At 33.1% G+C, this 12,706-nt stretch overlaps 2 protein-coding genes across 2 annotated transcripts; one reads left to right on the top strand and one right to left on the bottom strand.

Annotated features, from left to right (window-relative positions):
- Positions 1–68: 68 nt before the first annotated feature.
- Positions 69–6,512, top strand: LOC107367577 (uncharacterized). Its single transcript, XM_015935312.3, has 2 exons — positions 69–165; positions 5,307–6,512. Exons 1-2 carry the CDS (start codon positions 140–142, stop codon positions 6,409–6,411), a joined length of 1,131 nt encoding a protein of 376 aa, XP_015790798.2. The 5' UTR covers positions 69–139; the 3' UTR covers positions 6,412–6,512.
- A 267-nt stretch (positions 6,513–6,779) lies between these two features.
- Positions 6,780–9,028, bottom strand: LOC107367588 (uncharacterized). Its single transcript, XM_015935321.2, has 4 exons — positions 8,514–9,028; positions 7,393–7,569; positions 7,205–7,309; positions 6,780–7,101 (listed from the first exon to the last, which is right to left on the bottom strand). The coding sequence occupies exons 1-4, from the start codon at positions 8,628–8,630 to the stop codon at positions 7,027–7,029; spliced, it is 474 nt and encodes a 157-aa protein (XP_015790807.1). The 5' UTR covers positions 8,631–9,028; the 3' UTR covers positions 6,780–7,026.
- Between the last annotated feature and the right edge of the window lie 3,678 nt (positions 9,029–12,706).

Below are 12,706 nucleotides of genomic sequence, written 5' to 3'. Positions count from 1 at the left end.
AAAACGCTGAGTGAGACCAAAAATGAGGTATAAAAAGAAGCCTAAAACACTGGATGTCATTAGTGACTTCGAGTTTACAAGTTATTAAATAAACTGTCCAGCTTTTTAGCAATTTATTAACTCTTTACTTTACTACAAAATGTCTCACGATGCACAATATGTAAGGTAAGATAACCCAAGTAATGCTTTCATTATTTGTAATTTGAAAATAGAGCGGTTAAATCAAAGAGTAAGAAGAGTGTTCACTTCAATGGGAGCATTTTTATCACAAAAAGTTAAAAAAGTCACCACACGATGCCTCTGGTAATGGTCAACCACGTTGATTTGTTTACAATTAATTGTAAACAAATCAACGTTGTTGACCGCTACAGTGTAAAAGTTGAAAAAAGTGATTTATAATTAAATTTTCTTTAAGAAATTAGTAATTTTTGTTAATTAGATTAATTTTTTTGGTTTTTTTGCACTCCCAACATCTCTGTTGATCAAAAAAAGTAAGTTTTTTTTGTTAATTTATACATTAATTTAAATTAATTTTTTGGACATGTCGCTACATTATCATATTATATTGTAACTCATCATTTTTATGAATTTTTATGAACTTTTAAGCTATTTATAATATGTTTAATGTTTAATTAACAAGAATGAAACTTTTTTGATTTGAACTTTTTTTATATTTCTGACGAAATATAAAAAAGTTCATTGTTGATCAAAAAAGTTTCATTCGTGTTAATTAAACATTAAACATATAATAAATAACTTAAAAGTTCATAAAAATTCATAAAAATAATGAGTTATAATATAATATAATAATAAATTAAGAATCTTATTTAATAAGGTATTGCATTTATTGTGAAGAATAAATTTTTCGGAGATTTTGTTATGATTTACAATTTTTACATAAATCTAAACATGGACTCTAATCGATTTTTATCTCAATTTTCAGTGTCTTCTAGGTGCTTGGTTCCGGACTGCCAGTCAGGTAGGAATATCTTTGTATCTCTTTTTAAATTTCCTTTGAATGATGAAGAAAGATGTAAGAAATGGTTAGATGCGGTGAATATGAGACTTCGAATTCGAGCAAATAATTCTGAAATAAAGAAATTAGAGATTTGTAGTGAGCATTTTCATTCAGATTTTCTTTCATCAACTCGAAGAGGTTATAAATTAGTCGTTACTGCCATACCTACACTAAACTTAGAAAGTTGTTTTGATCAAAATCGACAGTCAGAAGTGGAAAATGGAAACGATAATTTAGTGCTCGCTGAAGAAGCGTGTATTACAAATGAAGAAGATAACAACAATTTTATGCTCGCTGAAGAAGCGTGTATTACAAATGACGAAGATGACAATTTTATGCTCGCTGAAGAAGCGTGTATTACAAATGAAGAAGATAACAACAATTTTATGCGCGCTGAAGAAGCGTGTATTATAAATGAAGAAGTGAATAATGAAGTATATCTAGTAAATGAGACAGGTGATTGTGAACGAATGAGCCTTGAGGCTGCAAAAGCAAAACATGAAGATGGAGTATTCATAGAATTAGATACTGAAACAGCAAAAGCTATTCATGGAATGATTGATCAGATAAAGAAAGAGCATGTGATACAAGTTGATAAGCTGAAATTGCAGATCGAAGAATTGGAAACTAAATATGAATATGAAAATAGAAAACTCAAGAATGATATTACAAAATTAGAAACAAATTTGAAAAAAATTAGATCTGATCCACCTTCGAGACTGATTCTTCAACATTATAAGAAGCTCAAAACTTATTTAAATGATGATGCATTTACATTAGTTGATTGTGCTCTAAGAAATGCGGATAAATCTATGAATGGGAGAAGACATACCCCAGAAAGTAAGAAACTAGCTAATTTCATCCATAGTAAATCTCCAGTAGCTTATAAAATAATCAGATCCATGTTTTCAATGCCTCATCGAATCACTTTAGCTAGGTTTAATAAAGATTTATTTTCTACAACTGGTATAACAAGCGAAATGAAATTTATGCTTAAAAAATGGGCAGATAAAATTGATTTGAAAGATAGATATTGTATATTGAGTTTTGATGAAACAGACATACAACCTGAATACACATATATTGCTAACAGAGATATAGTAGACGGTTTTGTAGACATGGGGGTTCATGGAAGAAAACCAGAAAAGGCCAAAAAAGTTCTAGTTTTCGGTTTGCGTGGGATTTCAGGACAGTGGAAAGAAATCGTTTCATACTATCTGACTCAAGGTAAATTGGATGCTGAAGCCCTTTTACCAATAGTTAAAGAGCATGTTGATGCTTGTTATGAAGTTGGACTTCCTGTTTTGGCTATTGTATGCGATGGCGCTGGACCAAATCGTGGACTTTTGAACCATTTAGGCTGTGACAAATTGAATCCAACTTTTGAAATGCATGGAGAAAAAATTCAGTTCCTTTTTGATGTTCCTCATTGTATAAAACTTATCAGAAATAATCTTATTAACAACAAATTAAAATGGGTTATGGATGAAGAAAATAATGGAATGATAGACTGGGAATACATATCATCGCATCTCAAACGTATGCTTGCGTCAAAAAATATATTGAAAGAGTGTCCAAGGATAACAAAAGACCATTTGATAGGAAATGAATACCTGAAAATGAGAGTAAAGTTAGCAACACAAGTTTTCAGTGCGTCTGTTAGTGCGTCAATGTTGTATGCTATAGTGAACCAGAAATTGCCTCCAGAAGCTTTGCCAACTGCGAAATTCGTCAAAGAGTTAGATAAATTGTTTGATATGCTGAATTCATCCACGAATGGTATGCAAGATAAAAAACCTTGGAAGATAGGTATAACTAGAGAAAATTCAATAATTGAAGAGCTCCGTAAATGGAAAAACTCATTGACTTTGTCGAAATTCATTAACAAGAATGGAAACATAAACAATAAGGTTGCTTGTCTTGATATGTTACAGCAGACTATAGAAGGGGTGATAAGATTGAGTGAGAGATGTTTTGAATTAGGAGTAAATGTGATTCATACTAGAAGGCTTAATCAAGATATATTGGAAAATTTCTTCGGACAGATGAAAGGAAACTGTAAAAGACTTACGACGCGAAACTTCAGAGCCAAGTTCAGAAATAGGTTATTAGCTAAATCAGATATTCAAATTATGAATTGTGAATTAGATGAGCAAGATGATTCAATAGTAGATTCGCTCAGTGAAATGACAGAAACTGAATCAGACTCAAACTGGATTGCAAGGGCAGGAGAGTATATAGCAAACTTTAATCCTTTTAACGATGCTAGTCCGAATGCGAACTTAGCAGAGTATATAGCAAACTTCAATCCTTATTATGATGATAGTCAGAATGAGTCGTTAGAAGAATTTATCAGAATTAATGAAAGTTTAGACATTGGTGAAGATCAAGCGGCGTTAGACTCACAAGATAATCAAGATGGACTTGGGCTAATTTCATATGTAGCAGGCTATCTATTAAGAAAGATATCTAACACTAGCGTGTCAGATTGTGATGAATGTCGATCATTGTTGCGGTCTGAATCACTTGAAGAATATCATAGATTCACATCTTTTAAGGAGTATGCACAGGAAACGGGAGCATGTTTGAACTATCCATGTTATCAATTTGTTTCTTACGTTGAAGAATGTTGTAAGATTTTAGATGAAAAGGTCCCTTCAGTAATCACTATCGTTGGTGTGAAATTCACTCTTAGCCAAATATTGAATCTTGTAAAGTTTGATTTTATCCCTGATTGTCATAACTATCTTATCAAGACAGAATGTATAAAGCGTTTGTCATCTATGTTTCTCGGAAAGTATTTGAAGCACATGAGATTGAAAGAGGCAGAAAACTTATCATTGAATGAAATTCTCAAGCGTAAAAGAAGCCGAAAAGCTTAAAACTGGTGAAAGTTGAGGTTTATCATTGAAGATTTATCATTTATTCAGGAGGTGTCAGGGGTGGTGGAGGGTGACACCTATAAAAATAAGCGTTATTATCAAAGATCTTAATTCATTAATCATTTCTTTTCTCGAAATATACGATTTATTAATGATTTTTTTTTCGTTTCAGTGGATCAAAATGGAGTTCAGCCATCTCGACGACGAGGTTCGGATGATGAGTAAGTATAATTTCATATTTTGGAATACATGTAGATAAGATAGCATCATACTTAGCATCATTGGAGTATATTGAGTCTAATCACAAGTTTTTTTATTTTTCAGGGTTCAAATTGTTGGCGAGCACCTCAGAAGGTGCCATATTAGGGAAAGCAATGAAGCTTTCCCTCATTTCAATGCCGGTGTACGGCCACCAGCACCAGCTAGGCCACCTCCAAGGCCGGCTCAACCAGCCCAAGCTCCCCAAAGGGCACCAGGGCCACAAGCTGGTTTCAGGCCTCAGTTTATGCCTGAGGCCCAGATAAGGATGGCGAGGCCTCAGCCTCGATTTGCTGGTGACCATCCTCATCGGCGCCATCACCCTTATGGGATTGCCAACAGGCATAGAATAATGTAAGTATATCTGAGGTATCAATTGTTGATTATCTTCCAGATTTAAATCAGTTATTTCACTCAGTCTAATGATTTTCTTGTTTTTCAACAGGGATCCAGGTTACACTCCACCTCCAAGTGGATTTAACCGCCGGCAAAGGCGGTATTTGGAGAGACTGGTCGAAAGACCAGTCATCAATAATATAATGTAAGTATTATATCGATGTAAACATGGTTGAATATGATTAAAATATGATTGTTTTGATATATCTAATCAATATCTTTTTTTCACAGGAATGTTCAGAACCAACATGTTGGTGTGCTCCAATTCGGAGCACCCGAGCAGCCAAATGTTGATGCTGCTCGGGATCGAGGATTTGGCCTCCGAGGTCATTTTGGTGGGGTTAGACCCCAAAATCATCGTTATTATTGATTTTTTTCTTTTTCTTATTTATTTCTTTTTGTTTCTTTTTTTGGTTTTTTGTTTCTTTTTGTTTTCTGTTTCTTTTTTTGTTTGAAAATGTTAATTAAATTTTGTTATTCAATTTAATTGCAGTTATTTCATTAATATTAGTCTTTAGTTTATTTTGTGCTAATTGATTTTTTCTTTCAGCGCCATCTTGTGGTGACTTTTTTAACAATTTACTGATAAAATTGGTTAACATTAAGTGTACTCTCTTGTTATACTCTTTGGGTTAAATTAACTCTTTGATGTCAGCTGGATGTCAATGGCTATTTTCACTAATAGCTTCTTATTTTCTTAGCACCTTTTATTTCATTCTTAATGTTTATTTTTTTTCGTGATTTATCATCAGATATGAAAAACAATTGGTTGAATGGAAAAACTTCAAACCAGGATCAGACGACGATAAACCCATTCGAGTTGCTCTTTTTGGACTTGGTAGAATTGGATTGATTCATTTGGGTAAGATCTTTTCCAACCCAAGAGTTAAATTGGTTTACTGTGTTGAGCCAAGCGCTGAAAGATGTGCCTATGTTCAATCTAAATGGAACTTGACTGATGTCAAATTCATCGTATCTGAAAGCGGTGAAGTTGTATTCAAAGATCCAAATGTTGAAGCTGTTATCATTGGAACTCCAACTCCAACTCATTTTAATTTGCTGATCAGTGCCCTTCAAGCTGGTAAACATGTTCTCTGTGAAAAACCACTGGCCTCCGACTATCAAGGTATGGAAAAGTGTTATCGTCTAGCCAAGGAAAAGGGAGTTGTTCTGTTGACAGCTTTTAACCGTCGCTTTGATCCAAGTTTTGCCGATATCCGAGACCGAGTCGCCAATGGAGAGATCGGACCCATTCACGTTATCAAAAGCTGTGCAAGAGACTCGCCACGACCAACCATTGAATATCTAGCCAGTTCTGGAGGAATTTATCACGATTGTGCTGTTCATGATATCGACATGTTACTTTGGGTTACAGGCGAATTCCCTACTCGAGTAAGTGCTCATGGTGTTGCATTCCACGATGATATCAGAGCAATAAATGACCATGACTCAGTTGGAATTATGTTGACTTTTCCTTCTGGCGCTGTTGGTATGATTGATCTTGATCGAAACTCACCTTATGGTTATGACCAGCGAGTTGAAGTATTTGGCCCTAAAGGTATGCTTTCTGCATCTAATTTACGACCCAAGGGTGTCGTTTCTGAGTCTTCTTCGGGTACTTCCCAAACACCCATTTACTACTCGTTTGTTTCTCGATATGCTGAGTCTTATGCTACTGAATGGGAACATTTCATTGACTGTGTCAAAGGAAAGACAGAATGTACCATCAGAGAGTATCAATCTTTGGCTAGCTTCATAGTCGCTGACGCCGCTGAAAAATCAGCTCGAACCGGTCAACAGATTAACTTAACATGGGACGAGAAAAAGTTCCTGGTACGAGGAATAAAAGGTAACTAAGAAATCACAAAATTCCTCTTATGTTTGTAACCATTTCAACTTCTATTAATAACTCTTGTTGGATTTAAATTAAAATGCTATTAGCCCTTGTTAACCTTAAACCTTTGTGTTCATTTAGTTCGAGATCAACTTAAAAATTATAGCCTTTAGTATAGCAAAGAAATTAATCGATCGGCCCAATTTTAAAGCATGTTGCGGTAAAGAATTTATTTCGGGTATGATTGAATTGAATAAGATGGAAATGCCCAATGGAAATCTTGACCTTTACCACTAGCTGGTGATTTTCATCTCTAACAATTTTTTTAATTGTTGAGATAAGATAATTGCAATTTCTTTCACGCAACAAATTAACTGATTGAATCCAATAATTGAAATATGTATAATTGTCCTTTAATTTTATTTCGAGCATAAAAGCGTTTTTACAAAGAAACAGGTTAAATTTATTAAGATGAGTTTCGGTGAAAGTCGTTGATTGTAGCCAAGAAAAAAAGCTCAAATATGCAAGAAAGTTCAATGATGATTGACAGACATGATTTTTTTAAAGTTGATTGTTGTCTTAATCAAGTTGGAGTATAATGTCAGATCTTTTAATTTACGTAAAGCTGTTTACCGCCTTTAGTGAAGTTTGCAAGTTGCGTAGGAAAAGTAACCATGAAGAGCATGAAGAAGAGCAATAATGAACGCAAGTACCTGTAAGTAAAAGTAAAAATTGAATTAAAATGCAATTTAAAAGATAAAATTAAATTGTCCTTGAATAACAAAAGTTGAATTTTGAGGCTACAAAAACACTTACCGAAGCAGTTTTGTATGTTGCATAGTATGAATCAATTGCGATTGAGATTGACCAAAGGCCGGCCAAAAGGAAGAGTATCGTTGCAGTAAAATGGAAAACAAAGTCCTGAAATTAAAATCAAAATCAAGAATGAAATTTTTATCGTAAGTCTAATTAAATTTTACAGCATAATTGTAACCAATACTTACAAAGGTCATTTTAGGCATCAGTGAAGCAGTACTTAATGAAAATAGGCAAGTTAACAGCATTAGGAAAATGGCATACAAGTGGCACCAATTGATCAGGTAAAGAAATAAGAAATCATTGTAACTAATTAAATTACGATGTCTCACAGACATCAAAATGAACGAGATCAATGTTAAGACCTGAAATGGAAAGAGAAAAATTTTAGATTAGTTCAATATTCACTGATTTAATTCATCCTTTTTGGTTAATTCATCTTTCAATCTCCATCATGATTGACCGAATGTCAGTTAATTGTTTTGATACAAGAAATTATCTAATTTACTTTCCATCCGATCCAAAGTTGTACAATATTAAGATTAAATCAAATGCTTGCTGTATTTAGCGGTGAATTTGGTGGGAATGAGTCAGCTGATTGCAAAACAATAATTATCAGACATTTAGTGATATGATGCTCAATTGATTTGATTGTTTCAATCCGGTTAGAAGAATCGACATTGTAATCTCTCTCTAAATAACATAACCTTAATTAGTGTTCTTGGTGGTGAACTAATTCAGACAACTTGACAGTTTCTGTTGAAAGTCTAAACATTGAAAATTAGAGTAAAAAACTGAGCTTGGTTGAATGAATTAATAAATGGAAGTATAAATAACAATCATGAAGTTTAAATGTTCATTAGCTGGCTTAGATCAACAGTAACTTCAGAGTAGACGGAGAATTGGCAAAAACTCAAATTATTTTGTAGTCTATTATTTTTGTACAGCAACCAAAGCAATTTTAAAGGAAAACAAAATTTTTGGTACAAATGTCAAGCAGATGAATGGCCAACAACCGATGTAATTTTTGTGTTGAATAAAAATTGATCATAACTAAGCAAGTCAGATAACTGGTTGCTGAATTGAGCTAGAGAGTTTCACATATTGATTCAACAAGGGTGTGGTAGCCAAGGCAATATACATCTCAAAAGCAAATCATAAACTTGATGGTTTTAGGAGGAAGAGAACACAATAAATGAACACAGTGAGACAGATGAAAATGAGAGATGAACAACAGATGAAGTTTTGAATTGATAAATGTTGGTAATTGGTTTGGTTAATGTAATTTAAATTAGAACCCAAAACTTACAAAAATAAGAGACTTAAGAAGACCAAATTTTGTTTTTAGGTAACCAGTGTTGATAACCAAAATAGAGGCTGTTGTTGTAGTTGTTGTAGTTTGGGTGATTCGAACATTAGAAGACATTTTTTGATTCTTTTAATTTGTATGACTATTTTAGAGTCAGATACTTAATTAAAACACAATTGTAGCTATTGATTTAGTCAATGATGATTGATTAATACAACACAAAATATCTATTTACTTTAAATTGAATCACTAGAAGAGAGAAAATGCAAAGCAAATCATGAAACTGGTAAGTCGATAAACCGGTAAAAAAAGGAAACTGAGTCAACAGGTTATTGGTATGAAGGGCACAAAAGAAGTAAACTTGGGTAAAAACAACCCAAAAATTGAATTACTGACGTTTTCTCTGTTAATTATGGACGGTTATAACAATTATAAAGATTTTAATGATGAAAATTAAACAAAATCCTTTTCTGGTTTCAAGCTGTAATCAACATTTGGTAAACAGAAAATCATTTCATATGTGATTTTGCGCGAACACTAAAACTCTAATGTTGACATATATGGCTAAGTATATCTCTCTTTTTTCTGTCTGTTTATCTTCCATTTTCATCAATCTATTTCTCTTTCTTTGGGTTTTTATAATCTCTTTCTACCTCTCTTTCTAACTTTCCTACGCTTTCAGTTTTTATCGCAATTTTAACTGAAAAGTAAAGAAATGAAGATTCATAGTTGAACCTTTTCTACCTACTGAGAGATTTGGCCATTATCAGTTCGTAACATTAAAAGATTTATATTGTTGATATATTTTTTTAAAGCTAATCACACAATGTTTTGTCGAACCTTGTGTTTGTTTTAAATTGAACTACATTTCATGATCAACAATGATTCATCTTGAGTATTTACACCATCTGTTACTTGCCATACCTTTTGTTTACATGTCTACCTGTTTAAGTAATTCAACTTTTACCAAATCTTAAGCTATTATAAGATTTCATCTTTTATTGTGAGTTTATGTTTATTTGATTATAAAAACAAATCTTTCCTTGGCCAAGACTGTTGAGTGTTTCACAGCTTTTCAGGATTCATTAAGTCTATTTGAGGTTGACTGTTTAAACCATGACAGCGTTAAGTTAATTGATTAACCAGCCATTTGAAACATTTACCGATGTAAGTCATTAGACGGAGACGAGTGAACAAATAAACTTCGAGTGTGAGTTGAGTAGAGTTTGGTTTTTTAACAAAACTGTTTAGTCTATTGTAGTCTACCCAACAACTGGGAATACCTTTGTCAAAGTTGCTAAATACTTGAGTTTTGTCAGACTAAAAATATCAAGGTAAATCAACCAGAAAACTGGTTATCACATGTCATATGAGCATTCCGATGAATAGTGTCCACTTTTGGAGCGGGATTCTCATATATGCTTTAGTCGCTTGTCAAGTTCATGATACGGAAAATGGTAACATTTTTAGCTCATAAAATCCACTTAAATCATTGGTCAGCAAAGTGAAAATTCTGATTCATAGCGACAACTCAGGAGATTTTAGCCTGTTACAATCGTACCAACAATTACTGGTTAATGGTGCATTTCAATTTCACTTTCCTTTTTTACAGTTTCATAATTTTGCACATCTCGATGTATCAGTTAACCAAATCAATCGGTTTCCCTGTCGATCAATAACATGACCTTGACAATCGACTAAATGGTCGCTGAGACATGAGCTTTTAGGTGGACATTATTCACTGGAATGCCCAGTAGTTGGTAAATTATAATTGGAAATTTATAATTATCAACAAAATGAATACAGACAAACATGTAATGGGGTGCGAGATTCACACTGTGAAAGATAACTTCCTTAAAATTAAAATTAGAGTTGAATTAGAATAAATAGTTTCTGTTTGTTGCCATTCCAATTGATGATGGGACAGCCATGAATACTTTAATGACGATAAGAAACACCTACACGGATTCACTATTTCTCTTAATTAATTAATGTGACCAACCGAAGTGTACGATTCGAAGCCAATCCCAATCATGAAATTAAACCATAAGCCTTGAGTGGTAACATCCTTTATCATGATGATGGTTGGCTAAAACAAGAGACAAAAGAGGAGAGTTAATAATTGCAATTATGTTCAAAAGGTTTACCAAAACTAATGATAATAATATAATGATAATTATCATTAGTTTCAAAATTAATATTTGGATTAAAACTAACCTCTCATTAATCAAAACATAATCCGATTTTAAAACGGCAAGTCACAAATGAATCGCTAAATGTAACTACATGTATTGACATGCAACTTCAAACTGTAGTAGAGCAAATTAAATCATATCAAAAGGATAAATGCTAATTTTTTTGTTGAATTTTGGCCATTTGACTAACAAGTAAAATGATTTGCGACCATCGTTGATCAAAATCGGTTTCCAGTCGGTGCATTGTCATCGATAGTTTTGCTACTATTGAAATACAACTCCATCAAATTGTTGTAAACTAGCTCAAATTGTGTTGTTTTTGCAGATTATAGCCAATCCTAAGTTGTATGACAAGACTTGCTTTATGAATCCAATCTATTAGTGTTCATTAAAATAAGGTTACTTCATTGTGCGATCAGACGGTCACTTGATTAATCCTTAACAATTGTTTGCCGCAATGAAGTTACACAATGCTTCTATAAAATGGAAGCCGATTTAACTTAATTAAATGATGATTTTGAATTCCGGAAGTATAATAGGTAATAGCTCAACTTTGCCAATAGATTAAGATGAAATCACATCATTTAGTTGTTTTGTGTTTAATGATGATTGCGCCAGCGAAAGTTGACTCTGATTTGGACGATTTCCTATCACAGTTAATTAGGATATCATGACTTTTTTTCACCGATTCAAGGTTCAGGCCTTTCATAATTTGATTCATTCCATGTTTGAATATTGATGTTGTTTGATTTAAATGTTTGTTTATGGTTTGCAGAAGGATAATATTTGACTTTCTTCATTATTAAAGTGTTAGAGATGAAATAATAAGATGGCAAACCAGAAATCAACAGGTTATCCGTTAAAAATCGATGCCATGGTCCATTGAATATTGGGGAATCTTATACCAATCTTTTCATTTTACTGTGATTGTTTAAACCGTCTCTAAAGCCAACAATTGAAAATTATAAATAGGGAAGCAAGATAAATACTGTTAGTGAAAGTTGGTTGATCAATGAAGATGGATAAGAACGGGAATGGTAAAGGATAGAGTATAAAGTAACGGGATAAAAAAACGAAAAGCAAAAGAAATAAAAAGTTAAAAAAAATAAAAGTGTTAATGCAAAAAAGTCAATTGTTATTTTAACATAACCTGTTGGAGTCCAGTAAACAAGCATTTAGACAAGTCTGGTTCGAAGAGAATACAAATTGTTTCTCAATCATTATTACCATTTGATAGTCTTTTTCCATCAATTTCATCGTTAATCTGATAACTCAAGACAGTTGATAATATGATAACAATATTTCAATCACAAATGAATATTTAACAAAACAATTTACAATTGTAATCAGCTTTTGAAACGATGAAAAGACTAGACTCCGAAGTCAGTCGATTGAGCCGCTGAGTCAGTTGATGAAGATTCGACTGAGCGCCAGTTGATTGAGGTATCGACTGAGTCGACTTAGTCGACTCTAATTTGAGACGACTAAGTCGACTCAGTTCACTCAAAATTTGAGTTCAAGCGCCAAACACGTCATTTTTTCAACAATTTTTTTTAAATAAGTTTATACATAGCAACTTCGAACATGTAACGTAGATCTGCGTTGATTTTGATATTAAATAAAAAAGCTAATATATTAACTAAAAAGATCATTTTAAGGCAGAAGATGTACTTTCTTGTTTGTTTCTAGATCGTCTCTTAAAAACCCCCTCTTACCCCCTCAAAAATTGGGCTTTGAGTCGAAATGAGTCAACCGCCAGTCGTTTGAGTGAAAGTCGACTGATTCGACTCGAGTCGACCGCCAGTCGATAAAACCCCCAGTCAGTCAGTCGTTGAAAAAACGACTGACTTCGGAGTCTAGAAAAGACTACATTTATTTAGATATTATCCAGATAGACTAGTGGCACCTCCTCTCTGATTTTTATGTAACTCTCAAGGGTGAAATTATCAATTGAAAATGTAACCGAAGGGTAACCAATGATAATCAATTTACTAGATC

The sequence above is a fragment of the Tetranychus urticae genome, chromosome 1, assembly GCF_039701765.1.
Source record: "Tetranychus urticae isolate SD_2017Ah chromosome 1, NJAU_TeUrti_SD_1.0, whole genome shotgun sequence".
NCBI lineage: Eukaryota > Metazoa > Arthropoda > Arachnida > Trombidiformes > Tetranychidae > Tetranychus > Tetranychus urticae.
This window is presented reverse-complemented; position numbering and strand designations above follow the sequence as displayed.

Excerpts from the sequence above, each read along its gene's own strand:
- LOC107367577 (XM_015935312.3), top strand. The coding sequence starts at position 140 with ATGTCTCACGATGCACAATATGTAAG. Across the intron at positions 166-5,306 it reads CACGATGCACAATATGTAAG|ATATGAAAAACAATTGGTTG; the intron begins GTAAGATAACCC and ends ATTTATCATCAG.
- LOC107367588 (XM_015935321.2), bottom strand. The coding sequence starts at position 8,630 with ATGTCTTCTAATGTTCGAATCACCCAAACTACAACAACTACAACAACA. Across the intron at positions 7,570-8,513 it reads TTCTTAAGTCTCTTATTTTT|GTCTTAACATTGATCTCGTT; the intron begins GTAAGTTTTGGG and ends TTTCCATTTCAG. Across the intron at positions 7,102-7,204 it reads CAACATACAAAACTGCTTCG|GTACTTGCGTTCATTATTGC; the intron begins GTAAGTGTTTTT and ends TTTTACTTACAG.